Below are 23385 nucleotides of genomic sequence, written 5' to 3'. Positions count from 1 at the left end.
ATAAGTTCTAAATAGTCTTTAAAAAGCTTTATTTTATTCTGAAAACTAGTCAAGAAAGAGAAAGAAGTTGGCATTTATCTTACTTTTCCTAGTTCCCTGCTAATTGGCATTTACCTTACCTTTCCTAGTTCCCTGATAATGTGTCTTAACTAAATGTAATTACAAACTAATGAGCAAAAGATTTTTAATATAAGTACTTTTAATAATAAATTGAGAAAGAATGATAAACTAAAATACCCCATTCCATTTATTCCCTATGAAGTAATGAGTGGATGTAGGCAGTGGTCATCAATGGGCACTAACATCACAAAAAGAATATCAATCATACTCTGTTATTGCTTGTTTTAACTACCTACATGTTCTCCAAAAGTGAGCTTTAATTAGATCAGACTTCTAAGTCTAATTAACATTTTACTGGAAATATACAGGGACAGAAGAACATGTTAAATGACATGAAATCAGCAATTCCAAAATGTGGGATACTCTATAGGAAACACAACTCAGTTTTTTCAATAAATAAATTTCAATGGGTCAGGGAAGAAAGGACAATCGATAGATTTTAAAAGAAAGTAAAAAGACATAGTATTTAAATGTAAATGTGTATCAAGGCACACACACACATATTTTAGAGAGAGAGAGAGAGAGAGGGAGAATTTTTTAAATATTTATTTTTCAGTTTTTGGTGGACACAACATCTTTATTTTATGTGTGGCTGAGGATTGAACCCAGTGCCCCGCGCATGCCAGGCGAGTGTGTTACTACTTGAGCCACATCCCCAGCCCACACTTATATTTTTTGATCCTGAATTGACATAGTGATTATGAAGAGACACAGTTGGAAAAATGACTATTATTAGTTTTCTTTTGCTGTGTTACAACTTATTCTAAAATTCAACATTTTCCTATGTAATATTATGTTATATATGTATACCATGTTTCCTTTATCCATTCATCTGTTGAAGAGCACTTAGATTGGTGTCATAGCTTTTGTGAATTGAGCTGCTATAAACATTGATGTGGCTGTGTCACTGTAGTATGCTAATTTTAACTCCTTTGGATATATACTGAGGAGTGGGATAGCTGGGTCAAATGTTGGTTCCATTTCTAGTTTTTTTGAGGAATCTCCATACTGCGTTTCAGAGTGATTGCACCAATTTGTACTCTTACCAGCAATGTGTATGTGTACCCCTCTCCATATCCTTGCCAACATTTATTGTTACTTGTGTTCTTGATTGTTGCCATTCTGATTGGAGTGAGATGGAATCTTAGTGTACTTTTAATTTGCATTTCTCTAATTGCTAGACATGTTGAACATTTTTTAATGTATTTGTTGACCACTTGTATTTCTTCTTCTGTGAAGTGCCTGTTCAGTTCCTTGCCCATTTATTGGGTTGTTTGTTCTGTTGGTGTTAAGTTTTTTGAGCTCTTAATATATCCTGGAGATTTATGCTCTATCTGAGGTGTAGGTGGCAAAGATTCTCTTCCATTCTGTAGGCTTCCTCTTCATGTTATTGATTAGTCCCTTTGTTGTGAAGAAGCTTTTTAATTTGATGCCCTTCCACTTATTGATACTTAATTTACTTCTTGCACTTTAGGAGTCTAGGTGAGGAATTCTTTTCCTAAGTTGACATGATGATGTATTGGATCTACATTTTCATCTAGTTGGTATAGGGTTTATGGTCTAATGCGTAGGTCTTTGATCCACTTTGAGTTGAGTTTTGTGTGGCATGAGAAATAGGGGTTAAATTTCATTCTGCTACATATGGATTTCGAGTTTTCCCAATACCATATTGTTGAAGAGGCTATCTTTTCTCCAGTGTATGCTTTTGGCACCTTTGTCTAGGAATGAGATAACTGTATTTTTGTGGGTTTGTCTCTGTCTCTACCATTCTGTTCCATTGGTCTTCTTGCCTATTTTTGTGCCAATATCATGCTGTTTTTGTTACTATAGCTCTGTAGTATAATTTAAGGTCTGGTATTATGAGGTCTCCTGCTTTGCTTTTCTCATTAAGTATTGCTTTGAATAATCTGGGCCTCTTATTTTTCCAAATGAATTTCATGACTGCTTTTTCTATTTCTATAAAGAATGTCATTGAAATTTTAGGAATTGCATTAAATTTGCATAGTGCTTTTTGGTAGTATGGCCATTGTGACAATATTAACTCTTGTCTATCCAAGAACATGGGAGATCTTTCCATCTTCTAAGTTCTTCAATTTCTTTCTTTAGTGTTCTGTAGTTTTTATATTTTTATTTTGAGATAGGGTCTCACTAAGTTGTTTAGGGCCTCTCTAAATTGCTGAGGCTTGCTTTGAACTCATGATTCTCCTGCCTGTACCTCTGGAGCTGCTAGGATTACAGGTGTGTGCTTAAGTCTAATTAACATTTTACTGGAAATATACAGGACAGTAGTATGCTAAGTTTAACTCCTTTGGATATATACTGAGGAGTGGGATAGCTGGGTCAAATATTGGTTCCATTCCTAGTTTTTTGAGGAATCTCCATACTGCTTTTCAGAGTGATTGCACCAATTTGTAGTCCTACCAGCAATGTATATGTGTACCCCTCCCCACATCCTTGCCACAGCTTCATCTTTGACTCTTGACTGGAGGCCACTTTCAGTTTACTGTGTAGGCTTTTCCATAGTATAGTTCACAGCATGACATGCTGACTTTCATCAGAGGGAAGAAGAGAGAGTATAAAAGGGAGAACATGATTCAAGCCCATGTCTTCTTGTGAGCTAGTCTCAGAAGTAACATTCTATTGTATTTACTATATTTTGTTCATTAGAAGAATTACTGGGTCCAGCCTATACTCAAGGGAAGAAATTACATAGGGTATACATATCAGGAACTATTTTATAATCTGCTTACCACAGCCTAAATTTAATAACATTAAGGAATTATTGACTTCTTAGGTGTAATGATATGGTTATTTTCAAAGACATGATTATTGTTATATTATTTTTTTGTATTTGAGAGTTAACATACAAAATATTTTCATATGAAATGGTTATTGTGTTTAGAGTTCACTTTAAAATAGTCCATTGGGGGACTTGGGTTGTGGCTCAGTGGTAGAATGCTTGCCTAGCACAGGTGAGGCCCTGGGTTTGATCCTTAGTACCACATTAAAACAACAAATAAAGGTTAAATTCTTTAAAAAACAAAAAGACAAAAAAAAAAAAATCTATTGGGAGACCAGCAGGGGGCAGAGTTAGTACTTGTATTTGAAATTTTCAGTTAAAAAAGTAGAAAGGAACATGAACAAGTAAGTAAACAAAAGCCCTTAGTACCAAACTACATATGCATGCCTTAGCATAGAAGATTAATTTTTTAGAAAACTGTTTTGTTTTTTAAATTTTTATTGTAGTAAAATATGCATTACATAAAATTTACCATATCTATACCTCCCCCACTCCGGACCCCCCCCCCCCCCCCCCCCCCGTACTGGGGATTGAACCCAGGGGCATTTAACTACTGAGCCACATCCCCAGCCCTTTGGTATATTTTATGTAGAGACATCTCACTAAGTTTCTTAGGGCCTTGCCTAATTGCTGAGGCTGGCTGTGAACTGGTGATCCTCCTGTCTCAGACTACCAAGCTGCTAGGATTATAGGTACCAGTGTACCTGGCACCATATTTACCATTAAAAAAATTTTTTTTGTAGTTGTATATGGACAGAATGCCTTTATTTTATTTGTTTACTTTTATGTGGTGCTGAGGATTGAACCCAGTGCCCTGTGCATGCTAGGAAAGTGCTCTGCCACTGAGCTACAGCTTCAGCCCCATAGCTACCATTTTAAAGTGTTTATTTAAGTACATTGACATTGTTCTTCAACCATTACTATTTCCTAATCATCCTGTAGTGACATCATATACCTGTTAAATCATAACTCCTCATTCTCCTCTCCTTCCACCCATACCAACCACTATTTTACCGTCTGTCTCTACAAATTTGACTACTCTAGGTACCTCATATGAGTAGAATCATGTAATATTTGCTTTTTTGAGTCTGGATTATTTCACTTAGCATAATGTCTTCAAGATTCATTCATGTTATAGCATATATCTATCTGCATTTCTTTTTAAAACAGAGTACTATTCCATTGTATGTTTATGCCATATTTATCCATGTATCCATTAAGGGACATTTGGTTTGTTTCCTCCTTTTGGCTCTTATGAATCATGCTTCTCTGAACAGAGTTGTACAACGATGTGTTCAAGTCCCTGCTTTTAGTTTTTTTTTCATATGTACCCAGAAGCAGAATTGCTAAATCAAGTGGCAGTTCTTTTTAATAAGTTTAAGAATCACCGTACTGTTTTTCATAGTAATGCCACTCTGCATTTCCACCAACAACACATATGCATTCCAGTTTCTTCACATCCTTACCAGTACTTTAAAAATTTTTTTAACAACAGCAGTCCTAAGGATTGTGAAGTGGCATATCACATGATTTTGACCCTAATGATTAGTGATATTGGGCATCTTTTTATGTATTTACTGACCGTTTGTACTTCATTTTTGCAGAAATATCTTTTCAAGTCCTTTGCCTATTTTTTATATATATTTTTTGGGATGGCATCCTATTATATTGCCCACACTAGGCTCAAACTTGTGATCCTCCTGCCTCAGGCTCCCTTGTAACTGAGTCTATAGGTATTCATCACATACCTAATTTTCTTTGCCTACCTTTTCAGTAGAAAAGATAAATACTTATGTCTGCTGAGTAGCATACTTACAAGGGAGAATTACTGTTATTTTTAAATTGTACATCTCTCATTAGATTTAGAGTTTCTCAAAGGTTAAGGCTGTGTGTCCTCTCTTTTCCTCACATTGATGCTACCTCAAACATAGTGAGAAATAAATCTAAAAATTAAAGTGGACATTTCTGAAATAATAATACTTTGAAATAAAAATGTTAAAAGTGGTGTAACTAAGAATTTTAGTAAGCATAAGTATAATAAAAATGATAGTTAAAATCTTAGTATTTATTTTAGAGACATGATAATAATGTGCTTTCTCTTTTGATATTCAAAAGGTTACTCTTTGATCAAGACACATCTCTTAGATCTGAGTTCAGTGTTCATCCTGGAATAAGTGGATTGTGCCAAGGTGAGAATGATTCTTTTCAATAAGAATTCTCATATTATTTTCCCAACTATTATTGTTCCATTACCACAATTTTATATTTAGTCTTATTCTTAACTTTATGCAAAGTTAGTTTCTTATAAATATATGTAACAGACTGTAAGGTCTGTTAAGGTGTAGAAGGGACAAAAATGGGAATTGTAGCTTCCAGAAGATATTTAAGACTCCTAGAAATGATCCATAGACATTAAAGTAGCACTCTTGATAGCTTGTCTCCCCCTGACTGCCAAAATCTCTACCTTAAACCTATAGCTTATTCGTAAAATAAATAATATTTCTTAATAACTGCACTTATTCTTACAGACTAAAATTACACCACATATACTTGATATGTTTATTTTTAAAAATTACGTTTCACTTACCAGTTAGCTGTACTTCCTGTGCCCACTTCTAGGTTGATTTAAATATTTCTAGAAAACTGCATCTTACAAGATCAATTCTGCAGTAGCTGACTAGATGTAGATTATTTCCTTGTATGGATTTTTTTCTGTGAACCTTCCTTTTATTTTGGAGGATGTCTAGGAATTGGTGTAAAACAGAGTAAAACAATTTTTAATACCCACGAAGGTCTTTTAATTTTTGTGTACTGTTTATAGTTCACAGAGTCTTTTTACTGTACATATCTTCTAATGGAAGATCACAGTTTCTCCTTTAAGTATTTTTTCTACTTGGCAGTTGGAAAAGACAATGTGTAATGTGGGTCTTCAGAATGTCGTCTTACGATTTATAAAGTGCTACCAGAAAGGAGTTAGAGATTTGTTTGAGTATTCCAACCACACTTTTTCATTTTTTCTGATTTTTTTTAGGAACTTGAAAAACATTGTTTGAATATTCCAATCACACTTTCCTTCCCTTTCCTTTACCAAATGAATTGACATTTATTATTTTTGTCAGTTATTAACAATATAAAATAATTTTAAATTATGAAATACATAATGTAGAAACTGAAAAGGACAATAACTACTTACTATGGTTATTTTCATCCCTTACTCCTTCCTTCTGTAGTCTGCTCTCTTTGCCAGTGTTTAGTATTGGTATATCCTTCTAGAGTTTTTTATACCAGATGAATATCTTCATAATTGTTATCATTTTACATGTGGTTCTTTCCTTGTCTATATTGATCTACCACAATCTTGTGTAATTTTTTTTAACTTTAATTTTTCATTTTAAGTAAGAAGTTCATTTAAACAAGAAATGCTTGAATGAAGGGAAAACTACCTAGCATTATTTTTTTGAAGTAATTTTTCCCTACTTAAGTACAGATTGCCCTACATATAACAACTACATATAAAAAGTTATAAAATTGTTATTGATTTACAACAACAAGTGAAAACCATTAAATATTTCCAATCAAACAAGATATGCAAGGATTTTATGTTTTGTGTACTTTTTAGTTACAATAGTGAAAATAAAATAACTTAGTGAAACAGAAAAGCTGAGTAAGCATGCTACTAATGAAGACAGTTTGTTATTTTTACAGAACCAATGTTTTTCCCCATCTCCATTTGATTTTGATCAAAGCATACATTGGCCATTTAGTTTTTTTTAAAAAAGACAATATTCTTGGTCACATGCTTTGTTACTTTATGCACAGTAAAGGACTGGGGAAGGGGAAAATAAAGAAATAAGAGAAAACTATACTTTGGTAGTAAAGATTGTAGTGAAACTAAATTATTGTTTTCAACTGAGAATATACTCTATGAGAATAATGTTTTGGAGGAAAGTAGCAAGTTTTCTTTTAAGAAGACACCTGTCTGCTACTGGAATACATTAATTAAATCTTCATCCTTCCTTTGCACCAGGTGTGTCTCTTCTATTGACCAACTGATTGTCAAGTTGGATTCCAGTTTATCTCATTGACAAACCCCGTTCATAGTAGACTTTCATGAATTTATTAAGTGTACCTTAGCCTACCACAAGATCATCCTGCTTCAGCACCTTCAAATTTAATATGATCATTGCTTTTAGTCTTGACTCCTCTTTGGGAATTTTGTAGAATATGGCAAGTGCCAGAGAAAGAGGTACCAAACAAGCCTACTAACCTTTAAATTGCTACATATTATTCCATCATATGAATGTATTTTATTTAAAATAAACATGTTTATGATGTTTCTCAATATTATTACAAATATAAATATCTTTGTACATCTACCATAGCTTACTTTTCTGATTATTACCTTAGAAGAATAATATAGAAGTTGATTTACTGTTAAGGAGTTTACACATCAGGTGTTGATACATATTGCCCCTAAGAAGATGGTTTTTATCCCCTAGATTCAACAAGACATATTCACTTTTTGCCAGGTAATTATTTTTTGAATGTGAATTGCTTGCATATGTTTCCTAATATTTTAATTATAAGAGCATTTTATGTGTAAAAGATACAAACTTGTGCCATGTGTATTATAGTTTTACCCAGTTTCTTGGTTACCTTTTAATGTTGTTCATGATATATTTTGTGGTAAAGTATACAGTATAATCTGTCAGTCTTTTCTGTCAGGGTTTCTTTTTTTCCCCCCAAACATAGAATTACTTTACCTACCTCAAAACTGTAAAATATATTCTATCTTTATTTCCATTTATTTATGTCCTTTGCATTCATATCTTTAATGTCTTTAGATTATTTTGGCATATGGGGAAATAAAAAGGATCTAACTTTATTTTTTCAAATGGTTGGCCAAGTGTCTCAATATTATTATTTTAAACATTTTTTTATTCTAGTAGTTACACATCTAATATTATTTTTAAAATTTTTATTTATATATGACAGCGGAATGCATTACAATTCTTATTATAGAGCATGATTTTTCACATCTCTGGTTGTATACAAAATATATTCACACCAATTCATGTCTTCATACATGTACTTTGGATAATAATGATCATCACATTCTACCATCATTTCTAACCCCATGCCCCCCTCCCTTCCCCACCAACCCTTCGCCCTATCTAGAGTTCATCTATTCCTCCCATGCTCCCTCTCCCTATCCCACTATGAATCAGCCTCCTTATATCAAAGAAAACATTAGGCATTTTTTTTGTATTGGCTAACTTCACTTAGCATTATATTCACTAACTCTATCTATTTACCTGCAAATGCCATGATTCTATTCTCTTTTATTGCTGAGTAATATTCTATTGTGTATATAAGCCACATTTTTTTTTATCCATTCATCTATTGAAGGGCATCTAGGTTGGATCCAGAGTTTAGCTATTGTGAATTGTGCTGCTATAAATGTTGTTGTGGCTGTGTCCCTGTAGTTTGCTGTTTTTAAGTCCTTTTGGTATAGAGGGATATAGAGGGATATAGAGGGATATAGGGAGAGGGATAGCTGGGTCAAATGGTGGTTCCATTCATCTGGAAAAGTAAGAGACCCAGAATAGCTAAAGAAATCCAATATTATTTTTTGAGTAATCAATCTTGTTCTGTTTAAAATAAAATTATTGTCATATATACACATATATATTTCCCACTCCATTTTGTTTCACTGATCTATGTGACTATTTCTGTACCATCACTACATTATTTTATCATCTTTAGGTTTTAGTACATTTTTGTACGGGATAAGGAAAATATCCTATACAGAGTAGGCGGCTACAGTATTCATACTAAGTTTCATAGGTATAGGCAACAAGCTCAGTGAAGTACGAGACTTTACCCACTGTGTGCTTCCAATTTGCCTTTTTGCGATTTTAGTTGGCCACATTTTTTCTGAGTTGGGTGGTTTTTTTGGAATTCTAATGTAAGAAATCCAGAGTTACTTTTAAGGATACTCTTTCTTTTCCTATGTTGAGTGACAAACTGTGTCTTAGTTGGCTTGGGCTGCTATACAAAATAACATAACTTAAATGGCTTAATCTATAGATTTTATTTCTCAAGAATTCCAAGATCTTGGAGGTTCAAGATCAAGGTGCTGGGAGATTTGGTGCTTGATGAGGGCCTTTTTTCTGACCTGCAGACAGCTGGCATATTGCTGTGTGTTCATATGATCTGATCTGTGTACTTATGTAGAAAACACTCTGGTTTCTCTCCTTTTTACAAGGATGCTAATCCCATATGAGGGCTCCACTCTTGTGAATTCATCTAAACCTAATTACCTCTCAGAGGCCCCCCTAATATGGTCACATAGGGGTTAGGGCTTCACCATGAGAATTTCGGGAGAGAGATAAGCATTGTCCGTAGGAAGCTGTTTACCATTTGTTTAATTTTCCTCTAATCCATTCCCATCTTTTGATCTATAAGAGGTACATTTTATTTTATTCCATTGTTGCTACGGATGAAGCAAAAAGCAGCTATTCATTTTTTTGGTATTTTTTTTAGGAACTTGAAAAGAAAAAAAAATTAAAATATGAGTTTTATTTGCCTTTTTGAGAACAAAACTGGTTTTTCTTCAATTATCTACTAATATTATGAGTTTTAAAATATGATCTAAAATGAAGTGGGGAAAAAGTTTATTTATTTATTTTTTGGTATTTAAGTCTATATCATTTTCTGTACTTATTGGTTGTATTCATTCATCCTGAAACAGAGAAATAAAGTAGTATTTCATTCAGTGTAGCATATGTGTCTCCTGCTAACTGGAAACTTTAAAACATTGGCACATAAAAGTGACAGTTAAGGAATTATACACAAAGGGTTTTATTTGGTTTTGAGTTGTTTTTTTTTTTTTTTTTTTTAATGCTGGGGATTGAACCCAGGGAGTTGCAGAAGCTAATCACCCTCATTACCACTGAACTATATCCTTAGCTCCTACAAAATGATTTTTAATAAAATTTTGCAGTATCTATGAAATCCTGAGTTGAAGGAGATCAATAAAACTATTGCAAATGACTTATGATTATATTTCATTCTAGGCATTCCTTCTCCTGAGATTCAACTTGGGCACAAACTCAGTGAGGGTCTGCAAGAGCAAATGAATGAAAATAAGATGATGACTGTTCTTAGTGCGGCTGCAGTATTACAGGTGTGGAGCCATAAGTATGATTGAATACACACTTATTAAAAATTAAAAATGTTATCTCAATGGCAAATTAACAGTGACAATTCTTTTGTCTAGTATTTTGCTTTTTTCCTTTTTCTTCCCTTTAAAACAGTCTCTTAATCAGTCATTCTATTTCTTTACTACAGCTTTGATGAAGTTCATTTGTTTTTTGGAGGGGATATATAATATTCCCCCCTGCCCATAGCTTTCTTTTTTTTGTTAGAGATATGGAAGAGAAAGGAACAGAGGTTAAAATAGGATATAATAATTGAAACTTTCATCTCTATGTATGTCAGAGATCATCTTAAATTTGTGAAGAAGGTGCTAGTCTTTATAATACAATTTGAGATTTGGGCCGCTTAAAACCTTTCTGTTGTTTTATGTGTATGAATATGTGTGTTGTGTAGACATTCGCATACTTAGTTTAAGAATTTTGTTTCTGAATTCAAACACCAAGGGGAATGGTAAGGGGTAATTCAGTAAGCACTTCAGTTAGTAGAAACTGTCAGCAGTTGCAAAGACTGTCTGTGAGGGTCTATTTAATATTGTAGCTAGGAAGATTTATCACAGTATTTATTTCTGATAAAGAGAAAAATTTAACACCAAATATTTGTCCTTGAAACTAAGATAGCCTTATTTGACTCCTAATAATTTGTTTAAAAATTGGGTTTACAGTTTTTGAATGAAGAAAAAATTTCCCTCTAGCTTCTGTAACTGTGAAATAAGAATATTTTTTTCCATTTATCTTATAAGCATTTGCTATGTGATTATTATACTAGGTCCTCAAATGTACCTTAGCACATGGTTTTTAAAACTTGATTATCAGCCTACTTTGGATAGTTTTTTAAAAATATGAATTTCCAGATTATGTTTATGTAGAACCTGGAAATGCCCATTTTTTGAAAGCCTCCCAAGTAATTTCCAATGATTGGCTAGCTTGGAAAATTGCTTTAAAGGACTGTGAAAATAAACCTTTTGAAACTTAACTATATAGAGAAATTGATTTGATCACATATAGAAATGGAGAGATCTGGTAAAATACTTTCTCCAAGTTAAAGAAAGAAGTATATTGTTTTTATAAATTGAATCAGAGTTCTAAGTAATTGCTACCTAAATACTCAGATACCAATTGGCATTTCAACTTCAAAGATGAATATTTTAGAAATGATGGCCTATTTTAAATAAGGACAAGCAGAAGAAATAGAGGATCTTTGATTTGGTATCTTTCAATACCTTTGGTTTGAAATCTTGAAATACTTTTGGTTTGGGTCTTGCAATAGCTTTTCTAGTTTTGAAATGTGCTGCATAGGAATCAGTTTTTAAATTTTACATAAATAAATTTTTTATTTCAGTTGGAGAGTTTAGTGATACTAAACTTTGGAGACATTGTGTCTATCAAAGTTGTGTGGGATGGTTAATTTTGTGTGTCAACTCGACTCAGTCATGAAGTATCCAAATAATTTGTCAAATATTTTTCTGGGATGATGTTTCAGATGATATTCAAATCTTTTTCTGTGATGATGTTTCAGATATTATCACTTAAATCAGTATACTTGAGTAAAACAGATTGCCCTCTGTATTGTGGGTAGACTTCATCAAATCAGTTGAATACCTGATTTGAATAAAAAGACCTGCCTCTCTCAGCCAGAGAGAATTCTCCAGCAGGCTGCCTTTGGACCTCAACTGCTCCATCAGCCTACTTTGATTATCAGCCTACTTTGGATAGCTTTTCCCTGCTGGTCTTTAGACTTCATCGGTATCATTGGCTCTCTCAGTTTTCTGTCTTAAGACCTTCAGATTGAAACTTCAGCCCTGACTTTCTTGGTCTCAAGCCTGACAGCCTACAGTGTAGATTTGGACTTAGTTTCAATAATCATGGGAGTCAACTCTTTATAATAAATACCATATATATGTATATACATGTACACACACACACACACACACACACACACACCTCTATTGGTTTTGTGTCTCTGGAGATCCTTGAGTAATACAGTGGGCATTGCTAGTCTCATAATCAATATTTGGTCACCTCAAAGATACTTGTTTGTTAGGGAATAATAATAAATAATATAATAAGCATTATTTTAATAATTAAAATTATAAAACATTTTAATAATTATAAAATTAAATTATTATTATAAATATAATAATTATTATTGTTCAGTTTTGCAGTTATTGTAAGCAGGCCACTTCTACCACTTCTTTCTCTGAAATGCAGGACTCTGTCTGAGAGGTTTGGATCCAGATTGAATCCTTTTCCCTTTCTGTACCCTTATCTCTATGTAGAGGTGGATTCATTAAAATACATGATAAGAAGGACCTAGAAAGACTTAATGGAAATTTTAAAATGTCAGAAGACATTATCAAGGGCTGGGGCTATAGTTCAGTGGCAGAACACTTGCCTAGCATGCATGAGGCACTGGGTTTGATCCTCAGCACCACATACAAATAAACAAAATAAGTCATTCTGTCCATCTGCAACTACAAAAAAAAGTGTTGATAAGGATGTAGAGAAATTGAAATCTTTGTGCTTTGCAGGTGGGAATATAAAATGGTATAGTCCTATGGGAAATATGGCAGTTTCCTCAAAAATTTAAACATAGTAACACTATATGATCTAGCAGTTCTACTTTTGAGGGTACACCTGAAAGAACTAAAAGCAGGGACTTGAAGAAATATTTGTACACTTATCTTCATAGTAGCAGCATTCATAATAGCCAAGAAAGATGGAAGCAATGGAAGTGTCCTCAATGATGAATGGATATACAAAATGTGACACATTCCTGAAATGGAGATTATTCAACCTTAAAAAAAGGAAAAATACTGATACATGCTACCACATGGATGAACCTTGAAGACATTGTACTATGTGAAATAAAGTAGTCCCCATATGACAGTATTGTATGATGCCTCTTTTATGATGTTCCTGGCATAGTCAGACTCAGAGAGACAGGAGGTAGAATGATGGTTGCCATGGGTGGAGAGAGAAGGAAATAGAGTATTCGTGTTTAGGATATGGAGTTTGAGAACCCAACAATGTTCCGGAGATGAATGGTGGCAGTGGTTGCACAACAACTGAATTACTGAGGACTACAGAACTATACATCTAAAAATGGTTATTATGGTAAATTTTATGTATATTTTGCCACAATAAAATAATATAAGACTTATCTTAAATGTTAATTTTTTAGCTTGTTTTATTAGATTAGCACATATAAAAAAACTACTGTTTTTCTTCCTAGCAACCTCAAGATGAAACAGCACAAAATCAAGCTGTGTCACAGTAAGTATACCAATTTTTGGCTTTATTATATTGTGGGTTTAAAAAAAATTTTTAAATTGAACATGAACACATTACCTTTGTTTTACTAATTTATTTATTTTATGTGGTGCTGAGGATTGAACCAGGTGCCTCATATGTGCAAGGCAAGTGTTCTACCACTGAGCCACAATCCTAGCCCCATGTTGTGGGGTTTTTAGCCCCATTTTTTTGGTCACTTTGTACATCTGAGGTATGTCTTTATTTTCTTAAAGAGTTTCAGAATTATTGTAGATCTTTAAATAATTGCCCGTTTAGTAGCATAAATGTGTTTTACAAACATTCCAGGTAAGATTTATTTCATAAGAAGACTGAATCAGATTAAGATAAATTGATTCTATTATATTTTAAAAGCAAGTTTATAGCATAACATAAAGGAAGAATTTGTAAAGCTTATTGAAATTAGAATTAGTGTAACTATTAAACTTTGGGAGACTATTCTTTCAGTTCTTTGAGTATGTTCTGTGAATTCCTGAGAACTCTCTAGGAGTTCCTGATATTCTTTTGGGGAGTCTCTTAAGGTCAAAACTATTTTCATAATAATAGTAACATATTATTTTCCCCTTTAATAGTGTTTCCATTTGTGTGACAATGCTAAAGCAGTAGTGGGTAAAATGCTGGAACCTTAGTAGAAAGAAATCAGTGCAGTGGCACCAAATAATACTGCGGTTATCTTATTTTTCACTGCCATGTACTAGCATTTAAAAAAAAAGCCAGTTTCACTAAAGAATGTGACAAAGCAGAAAAGGTTGTTGATTTTATTAAATGTTTAATCTTGAGTATATATCTTTTTAATATCCTATGTGATAACAAAGCAAGTGCATTTAAAACATTTCTGTGTGTACTGAATTACACAGTAGTCTTGAAGAAAGTACAAGTGCACTTATTGTAAATATTGTTAAGAAAACTAGTTTCAATTTTTTATTTTCTAACTTTGACGCATAATTGACAAATTGGCTATTTTCATTGGTTATATGGCATTTTTTTTAAATGAATGGAATATGCTGGTTCCTTCAAGGAAAACAGCTGATAGTGTTTGATGGCAGTGGAAAAAGCTGAAGCTTTCTAGTTACAATTTTGGAAAACTGGGTTCATCCCCTTGACCTACCTGATGATTTTCTAATGCTTCAAATTTTCTTGTGAAATCACAGATAAAATTTATGAAGGTAATTTTTTTGATGTTTTATAATGAAATGTGTCAACATTAGGAAGATCCAAAAAACTCAATAAATCAGTATTTCCTAAAAGATCAGTTACAAAATCAGGTGCAAGTAAAACATCCAATTGAAGTACAAGATAGAAAAAGAAAAAAAAATACAAGATACACAATTGGTTTTAGTGTAGCAGCACAAGAAACTTATTAATTTTGTTTCAGTTTCTGTATGTTTTAAATTTTATTTTATTGATTCTTAATTATAGAATTAAGTAGAATCTATTTTGGTAAAATTATATAAGCAAAGGATATATCTTATTCTAATTAGGATCCCATTCTTGTGAGTAGGCATGATGGTGGGGTTCATTTAAGTATTTTCAAATGTGTTCATAGGAAAATTATATTTATTCTACTGTCTTTCCTATTCCTGTCCCCTCTCCCTTTCTTTCTTTCCCCTTTGTCTAATCTACTGAACTTCTTCCCCTCCCCTCCTTTAACACGGAGAAATCAATAAATGTAATACACCACATAAACAGACTTAAAGACTAGAATCACTTTGTTATCTCAATAGATGCAGATAAAGCATTTGACAAAAATACAGCATTTGTTCATGTTTAGAACACTTGAAAAATTAGGGATAGAAGGAACGTACTTCAAAATTGTAAAAGCTAAATATGACAAACCCAAGGCTAACACATTCTAAACAGAAAAACTGAAAGCATTTCCTCTAAAAACAGGAACAAGACAAGGATGCCCACTTTAACCACTTCTGTTCAACCTAGTCCTTGAAACTCTAGCCAGAGCAATCAGGCAAAAGAAAGAAATTAAAGGGTATGAATAGGAATAGAAAACTATCTCTGCTGACAACATGATTTTATATTTAGAAGACCCAAAAAAACTCCACCAGTAAACTTCTAGAACTCATAAATGAATTCAGCATAGTAGTAGGATACAAATTAACATCCATAAACAATTGCATTCCTATACTCTAAGGATAAAGCAGCTGAAAGAGATATTAGGAAAACTATCCCACTCACAGTAGCCTCTAAAAAAATAAAATACTTAGGAATCAATTTAACAAAAGAGGTGAAGGATCTCTACAATGAAAACTACAGACTACTAACGAAAAAAATTGAGGAACGCCTTAGAAAATGGAAAGATCTCCCATGTGCTTGGATAGGCAGAGTCAATATTGTCAAAAATGGCCATAATATCAAAAGCATTATTATGGATTCAATGCAGTTTCCATCAGAAACATTCAATGACATTCTTCATAGAAATAGAAAAAGAATCATGAAATTCAGTTGGAAAAATAAGAAGCCCAGAATATCCAAAGCAATCCTTAGAGACATGAAGGAGGAGGCAACACAATACTGGACCTTAAATTATACTATAAAGATATAGTAACAAAAACAGCATGGTTGGCACTAAAATAGGCAAGAAGACCAGAATAGAAGACACAGTTTCTATATTTCAACTAACTTTTTTCCCCCTCTGCTGGGTATTGAACCTAAGCCTTTAAGTGTACTAGGCAAGTGCTCTACTGCTGAGCTACATCCCTAGCCCTTAAGTAACTTTTAAAAATCTTATAGCTTGTAGATTTTGGTGTGATATCATTGAAGAATATTCACAATTATCTAAAAAGTCTATTAAACTGTTTTCCCTTTTTTGACTGCATAGAAGTGTGTGGCTAGGTTTTTATTAACTACTTCAACCAAGATAATAATATATGGCAACATATTAATTGCAATAGCAGATATAAGATGGTATTAAGGCCAGGCATGGTGGCACATACCTGTAATCCCAGTGGTTCAGGAGGCTGAGGCAGGAGGATCATAAGTTCAAAGCCAGCCTCAGCCATTTAGCAAGGATTTAAGCAACTTACTGAGTCCCTGTCTCAAAAAATAAAGACAGGAATACCAACCGAGCCTTCATAGGCAGTGGCCACAGAATTGAGATGGGGTTTGGGCGAGCCGGTCAGGACCCACCCATTGCATTGGACACCCGGCAAAGGGAATGAACTGTTGCCATTTGCATGGGATATCACCATGGCAGAGAATTGACGTCACCAGAATGCGGCAGAGGAGATAACTTCATTGAAACCAGCGGCGGCAGGTGTGTAACCCCCTAGCCCTCCCTCTCCAAACAGCGGGGAAACCTCAAGGGCCCCTCCCAGCTCTCCCGTGAGCGCGATAGTCAGACCGAGGGAACCAGGAGTGGTGCGGGACCCGCAGCGCGGGACCCCTGGATACCACTCCCACCAGCGCTGACAACTGAGGTCTCTTGCACCAGCTACCTGGGGCGTGGCTACCGGAGGTTCTCAGCCCCACGCTACACAACCTTAGGGTCTGAGGGAATGGCAAGCAGGGAGAGTGTGCCCAGTCATTCATGAAAATAGGGCTCCCAGGAGCTGCAGACCTGCCGTGTAGCCAGTATTGTGGTGAGCGTCACCGATGAGCGGGGCCTGGCTGGAGGAAAAGTGGGGAAGTGACTAGACACAAGAAAAGGCCCTAGGCACTCAGGATTAGAGACCTGCCCAGTCGGGAGGAGGAGCTGCTTCACAGTGATTGGTGCCTGTGTATTGAGAGGAGAAGCTTGGCCCGGTGGGCACAGCTCCACCTGCTGGAAGAGAAGTTAATCAAACTCTAAAACTGCATTTAAAATTTTTTTATATATTTTTTTATTTTTAAAATAAATAAATAAGTCCCAAGACCAAACCGCAGACTGCTATATGCCATCAGAATCCGTACACAGTTTAAGAAATGAAGAATCTGCTTTAAAGTGCAACAAAACTCATCATCTCTAGTCATACTCTCCCATCACAAAAGAGAGACCCCAGAGATACACAAAACCAAATAAATTTATAGGAGTAACCAGTAACTCAGCAGTCAAACAGAAACATGAGCGGCATGGAAAAGCAAGGAAGAAAAGGAGTACAAACAATGCAGGACAACCTAAATACACAGGAGGACCTAGAGGCATCAGAAAAATGGTCAAATAAAGAACTCAAGGAATACCTTAAACAGATGGAATGGAATCTTAAAGAGGACATGAGACAGAAAATTGAAACAATGAAAGAACACATTGAAAATGAATTACATAAACAGATAAAAGAAGCAAATAAGCATCTTTATCAGGAGATAGAGATTATAAAAAAATCAATAATCCTAGAAATGAAGGAAACTATAAACCAAATTAAAAACTCAAATGAGAGTATCACTAACAAAGTGGAGCAAGTAGAAGCCAGAACGTCAGATAATGAAGACAAAATATATCATCTTGAAAAGAGTCTAGCCAATTCAGAAAGGCTGGTAAAAAATCACGAGAAAAGCATCCAAGAGATATTGGATAACATAAAAAAACCAAACTTAAGAGTCATCGGGATAGAGGAAGGTATAGAGGTTCAAACCAAGGGAATGAGCAATCTGTTGAATGAAATAATTATGGAAAACTATCCAGATATAAAAAAGGAAACGGATGTACAAATTGTAGATGCATACAGGACACCGAGCATACAAAATCACAGTAGACCAACGCCAAGACACATTGTTATGAAGATATCCAATATACAGAACAAAGAGAAAATATTGAAAGCTACAAGAGAAAGGAGGCAGATTACATTCAGGGGTAAACCAATAAGGTTAACAACGGATTTTTCATCACAGACACTGAAAGCGAGAAGACCCTGGAAAAACGTATTTCAACACTAAAAGACCATGGATGCCAAGAATTTTGTATCCAGCAAAATTAAGCTTCAGGTATGAAAACGAAATAAAAATCTTTCATGATAAACAAAAGTTAAAAGAATTTGCAGCCAGAAAACCAGCATTGCAAAGCATCTTGAGCAAAACACAACACGAGGAAGAAATGAAAAACAATAACCAAAACCAAGAGTGGGCAGTACCTCAGTAAAGCAACAGGGTGGGGGAAAAGCTAATCATGGAGAAACAAACCAAATTATAAGAAAAGATAAATAATCAAACATGGCTGGAAGTACAAACCATATATCAATAGTAACTCTAAACGTTAATGGCTTAAACTCACCAATAAAGCGACATAGGCTGGTAACATGGGTTAAGAAAACAAATCCAACAATATGCTGCCTACAGGAGACACATCTGATTGGAAAAGACATACACAGGCTGAAGGTGAATGGTTGGGAAAAAACATACCACGCACATGGTCTTTGTAAGCAAGCAGGGGTGGCCATCCTCATGTCGAATAAAATCGACTTCAAGACAAAGTTAATCAAAAGGGATAAAGAAGGACATTATATACTGTTAAAAGGAACCATTCACCAACAAGACATAACAATTATCAATATTTATGCACCAAATAATGGTGCTGCGACGTTCATAAAACAAATTCTCCTCAAGTTCAAGAATCAAATAGACCACAACACAATAATTATGGGTGACTTCAACACACCTCTCTCACCATTGGACAGATCCTCCAAACAAAAGTTGAATAAAGAAACTATAGAACTCAATAACACAATCAATAACCTAGACTTAACTGACATATATAGAATATATCAACCATCATCAAGTGGATATACTTTTTTCTCAGCAGCACATGGATCCTTCTCAAAAATAGACCATATATTATGCCATAGGGCAACACTCAGTAAATATAAAGGGGTGGAGATAATACCATGCATTTTATCTGATCATAATGGAATGAAACTGGAAACCAATGATAAAAGAAGGAAGGAAAAATCCTACATCATATGGAAAATGAACAATATGTTACTGAATGATCAATGGGTTACAGAAGATATAAAGGGGGAAATAAAAAATTCTTAGAGATAAATGAAAATACAGAACAACATATCAGAATCTATGGGACACAATGAAAGCAGTTTAACAGGGAAATTCATTGCCTGGAGGTCTGCCGGGGGCCAGCCCCGGCGGGGTCCAGGGAGTCCCGAAGGAGGAGTGGCGTCGGCGAAATGATGAGACAGGAGTCGTTCCCTTTGAGCAATCTTCAGAGAGAGAGCTAAAGCAGCTTTTCTCTGGGTCCCCTTTTTATTACAATTTTTCTCATCATTATAGATTCACAATACGTCATTGATTATATAACTTAAAACTTTGCCAAGACATGACATTTCCTTAACCATGATTGAGAGCACACCGATCTACATTCTTCCAGGATATGACCCCCAGCCATACAATCATCAAAGTACAGATTCATCAATAAAACATGTCACCAATTTACATCCTTCAGATTTTCCCAAGATTTACTATTTTTCCCAAGATGTTATTTCCTTATTAACTAATGTCAAACTACGTAACCAGACTCTAAGTCTCCTAATTAATCATTAACCTAAAGTACACTTGCACTTTATTTTTAATCTAAAATTCCCATCTAAAAAAGTCCCTTTAAATCTTATATTTAAAATGTCCTAAAGTTTATGAATCATCCTTAAAGCATATCAGAAACCTATATAACTAAAGACTTAATAATTTCTAAACTTAAGAATCTAAATAATATTTTTAACATTATTCTAAAACTGTGTCTTATAAAGCTATTTTAATTAATTCCTAAGTTTATTCTCATAAAACTGGTTGAGCTGCTTTCTCAGAGAGTTTCTTTTGTTTCTCAGTCAAGGTACACTAGTTCTCAAAGAATTTGTTTCTCAGTCAAGGTACGCTAGTTCTCAAAGAGTTTGTTTCTCAGTCAAGGTACACTAGTTCTCAAAGAATTTGTTTTTCAGAGGATGATTGTTGTCTGTTATTAGGTTTGTCCACAATGTACTAAGATAGAAGAATAGCCTTTTATTTTGTCCTTGATATGCTGAGGGGTGGGTAGCAAAACAGCTTCCAAGGCATGAACTACCTGTTCTGTTCTAGCCATCTGAAATTTAATTGTTTGGCATTTAACATACTCATGCCTCCTGTGAGAAACATAAGCATGAAAATGCAAAGTCCCAATTACATAAAAAAGGGTCTCATGGTTTCGGTTACCCACCAACCAGTGTGGCTTTGCCAGCATTCATCCTCACTGTGACCCTGTCAAGACAGTGGGAGAGCGGCATTGCCAACACTTTTTCTCACTGTGACCCTGTCAAGACAGTGAGTGGGGGATCGCCTTCACCAGAGGTTTTTTTTCCCTCAAAAAAAGAAAAAAAACCAACAAATAAATGAGCTCACACTTCATCTCAAAGCAAGGAAGAGCAAAACAACAGCAAATGTAGCAGAAGGCAAGAAATAAAATCAGAGCGGAAATCAACGAAATTGAAACAAAAGAAACTATTGAAAAAATTGGAGACCCAACATGGCGGCCGGGGAGGAAGCAGTATTTTCAGGATCTCCACAGTAACGCGATCAGAAAGACCCATTAATACACCTAGAATCTACCTACGGAGGAACCTCTAGCAAAATTCCGTGGAAAGGAGACCTGCCGGGAATCAGTAAGTTTATGAGAGGTGACAGTTTGTCCCAGACGAGTGAATCTTGGCCACGCGGTGCAGAGGTTCAGTCTCCCTTCCAGCCGCCACCAAACGGCCGCCAGCGCCGCCTGCCCGGTTCTGCAAATGGCCCCCGGCGGCCGGGCCCGGCGCGGCGATAAGGGTCCCCACCTGCACGGCAAACAGCCCCCCCCGCCCACCCAGCTCAGGAGGCGACGTGAAGGGAATCTAACCAAGCCTTTATGAAATAGCGAACTGGGCTGCGTACGGGGGTTGCTGAACTGCTGAAACTGGTGCTCAGAGTAGCGGCTTTAATAGAGACTTTGCACAGCTTGTTAGAGCTCCTTTCACCATTAGTCTGTAGTGGACCACCCGGCCAAGCAGCAGAAAAAACAAAAAGATTGAAAAAGAGACACTTGGCTCCCAGCTGCTTTCCTGTTCAGAGCCGCGGGCGCTTTGCGCCCATATGCTTCCTCTTTCACTTTGCTCCCTGCAGAGAAGCTGAATGGGTAATCAGCAGTGGATCTTAAGTACCTGAGGCAAAGAAAGCTCAGTACACCCCGCCCTTTTTTTTTTTTTTTTTTTTGAATATTGTCTATACAGGGAGAGTTAGTGGACTGAAATTGTTGGCTGGGCTGGGGTTTCGGGCCGAAAATCCACTCCGCGGGAGCCGCCATTTGCTTTCGGCATGCTGCCTTGATGGCCCTGTCTACACTGTCCAGCAGCCACATCTAGAGACTGGAACTGGGCTGCGTGCCGAGCCCTGTCCTCTGAAGGCTGGACCACGGCCTCAAGCGCCTCGGTCGCCTGTTCCCTGCTGCACCTTGGGGCAGAGCCTGCTCTGGGGTCGTTGGGCATCCCCCTGCGAAGGGACCCGTGCTCTGGAGGAGGGGGTTGGAGAGCCGCGGCGGCAGCCGCTTGGGCCCTGGGAGCTAGGCACCAGGCCGAGGAGCAGCGGAGGCCGCGGCGGCGCTGCTAAGGTCGTGAACAAGCGTGGCACCCAAGAGCGCGGTTATCGCTCCCACCAGGGCTGACAACAGAGGTCCCTTGCACCAGCTACCAGGGGAGTTGCTACCTGAGGGCAAACAAATTCGCTGGGGGTCCTCAGCCCCAAGCCCTACAAACGTAGGGTCCGAGGGAGGAAAACAGAAAGGGTGTGCCCAGGCATCCTTGAAAACAGGGCTCCCAGGAGCAGCAGATCCGGTGTGTAGCCAGTAATGTGGTAAGCATCACAGGCGAGTGGGGCCTGGATTGAGGAACCACAAGAGAAGGACCTAGGCACTCAGGACTGGAGACTCGCACAGTATGGGAAGAAGAGCTGAGGCACAGTGATTGGTTCCCACCTATCAAGAGGAGAAGCCTGGCCCAGTGGGCATAGGTCCACCTACTGGAAGAGAAGTTAATCGAGCTCTATGACTGCATTTATTATTATTATTATTTTTTTTAATGATTATTATTAGTTTTTTTTTTATTTTCACTTTTTGTAGTTGACGTTGTTGTTGTTCTTTAACTTTCTTATCAATGGTTTCTTTTTTTTAATTCTTTTTATTCTATTATTATTACTATTTTTTTTTAAACTTTAATTTCCATTTTTTAATACCATTATAATTTTTTTTGTTTGTTTTAAATTTTTATTTTTTCGTTTTTTCTCTTTCTTCTCACTTTTTTCTTTTGTCTATTCATTTCTTTTCAACTTTCTTATTTCCCCTCTCTTGAACCCCACCTGCCTACACTCACTCTCTTTAGTGACTTCTTCCCTTCCCCTCTAATACCTCTCCTCCCAAGCATCAAATAAATTTATAAGAGTAAACAGTAACTCAGCAGTCAAACAGAATAAGAAGTATCATGAGCATAAAAAAGCAAGGAAGAAAAGGAGTACAAACAATGCAGGACAGCCTAAATATTCAGGAGGACCTGGAGTCATCAGAAAAATGGCCATATAAAGAACTCAAGGAACACCTTAGACAGATGGAAAGGAACCTTAAAGATCACATTGAAAAGGAATTACAAAAACAGATAAAAGAAGAAGTTAAGCATCTTTATCAGGAGATAGAGATTATTAAAAAAAAATCAAACAATAATTCTAGAAATGAAGGAAACGATAAACCAAATTAAAAACTCAATCGAGAGTATCACTAACAGAGTGGAGCAAGTAGAAGCCAGAACGTCAGATAATGAAGACAAAATATATCAACTTGAAAAGAGTCTAGCCAACTCAGATAGGCTGGTAAAAAATCACGAGAAAAACATCCAAGAGATTTTGGATAACTTAAAAAAACCAAACTTACGAGTCATCGGGATAGAGGAAGGCACAGAGATTCATGCCAAGGGAATGAATAACATGCTGAATGAGATAATTACAGAAAAAGACACA

General features: G+C 35.8%; 1 protein-coding gene across 1 annotated transcript in view; it reads left to right on the top strand.

The window, feature by feature from the left end:
• The window catches only part of ANKRD31 (ankyrin repeat domain 31), a gene marked incomplete at both ends in the record, with an annotated part of 205417 nt that overhangs the window by 9533 nt on the left and 172499 nt on the right, over positions 1-23385 (top strand). The window contains 3 exons of the mRNA XM_081309099.1: positions 5036-5109; positions 10000-10109; positions 13373-13413. Coding sequence (XP_081165225.1) covers positions 5036-5109; positions 10000-10109; positions 13373-13413 — 225 coding nt within the window. The remainder of the gene's footprint in view (positions 1-5035; positions 5110-9999; positions 10110-13372; positions 13414-23385) is intronic.

Source organism: Spermophilus citellus (assembly GCF_964194105.1).
Source record: "Spermophilus citellus genome assembly, chromosome: 1".
NCBI lineage: Eukaryota > Metazoa > Chordata > Mammalia > Rodentia > Sciuridae > Spermophilus > Spermophilus citellus.
Note: the sequence above shows the minus strand (reverse complement) of the source record. Positions and strands in the feature narration are given on the sequence as shown.